The sequence below is a fragment of the Charadrius vociferus genome, unplaced genomic scaffold (genome assembly GCF_000708025.1).
Source record: "Charadrius vociferus isolate BGI_N301 unplaced genomic scaffold, ASM70802v2 scaffold1040, whole genome shotgun sequence".
In the NCBI taxonomy this organism is placed as follows: domain Eukaryota; kingdom Metazoa; phylum Chordata; class Aves; order Charadriiformes; family Charadriidae; genus Charadrius; species Charadrius vociferus.
The window spans coordinates 74,589-75,664 of record NW_009646616.1 but is presented as its reverse complement, the minus strand read 5'-3'; the positions used below and the strand labels follow the sequence as shown (position 1 = coordinate 75,664).

At 65.4% G+C, this 1,076-nt stretch overlaps 1 protein-coding gene across 1 annotated transcript in view; it reads left to right on the top strand.

Annotated features, from left to right (window-relative positions):
- The window catches only part of LOC104289095 (collagen alpha-1(V) chain-like), an 8,094-nt gene that overhangs the window by 5,483 nt on the left and 1,535 nt on the right, over positions 1-1,076 (top strand). Inside the window, exons 14-16 of the mRNA XM_009887995.1 lie at positions 164-270; positions 451-612; positions 884-1,069. Coding sequence (XP_009886297.1) covers positions 164-270; positions 451-612; positions 884-1,069 — 455 coding nt within the window. The remainder of the gene's footprint in view (positions 1-163; positions 271-450; positions 613-883; positions 1,070-1,076) is intronic.

Here is a 1,076-nt window from a genome sequence, read left to right as displayed (position 1 = left end):
GATTTGGGGGATGAGCTCAGCTGGGTGTCATGGGTATCCCCGGAGCGAGGGGGCGGCAGCCAGGCTGCATCCCAGGAGGATGGAGGGGATGTGCTGGGAGGGTACCGCGCGACATCCTGCCCGTGCCAAAATCCAGGTCTCAGGAGCTCCCTTCTCCCTCCAGGGCAATACTACATCGACCCCAACCAGGGCAGCCCCCGGGACGCGCTGCTGGCCTTCTGCAACTTCACGGCGGGGGGAGAGACCTGCATAGCCCCCGTCCGCAACCAGGTATGGGGTGGCTTTCATGGGGCAGCTTCAGCCCCGTGTTACCCCTCGGGGTGGGTGAGGACAGGGGTTGGTGTGGCTGGAGAGGGACAGCGTGGCCGGTCCCTTGCCATGGTGACCGCCACCATCGCAGGGAGCTGTTGGAGCAGTTTTTGGGGGGTGAGGATCCTGGTCACCACCTAGGTTGGTATAGCTGGCTTCTTTGTCCTGGTGGTGCCGCTGTCCCCTGCTGGGACAGCGAGATATGGTCAGCGCTCCCCGCAGGTCCCCATCAAGGCTTGGCTGAGCGCCTACACCTCCGAGGACACCTTCGAATGGTTCAGTACCCTCCCTGGGGGCTTCCTGGTGAGTGCCTGGCCGGGACGGCTGAAGGAACCCAAAGCCCATCTCGTGGGGTTGGGGGTCTCCCGGTGCCCGTCCCACCGTGGTGGGGCGATGCCTGGGCACAGGGTGTTGCTGGCTGTGCACGGTGGGACACGACACCTCCTCCCTCTGCGAGAAAACCCAAACCAGTAGCAGAGGGCTGAATCCTGCCTGTTTTTCAAGGGGGGGGGGGAGCACAGGACCCCTCCACGCAGCCCCCGCTACCCGGTTTTCTCTCCCATTGCCCCCGCAGCTGGAGTACGCGGGGGCCAGCCCGGTGCAGCTCCGTTTCCTCCGCCTGCACAGCCGCTTGGTCGCCCAGAAAGTCTCCTCCTCCTGCAGACCAGCTCCTGAGCGGGGCCAGCCCCAGCCGGAGAAGGAAATCCGCTTCCTGGCCGATTCCCGGGAGCAGAGCTACGCGGCTAGCCTGCCAGGCTGCGTGGGAA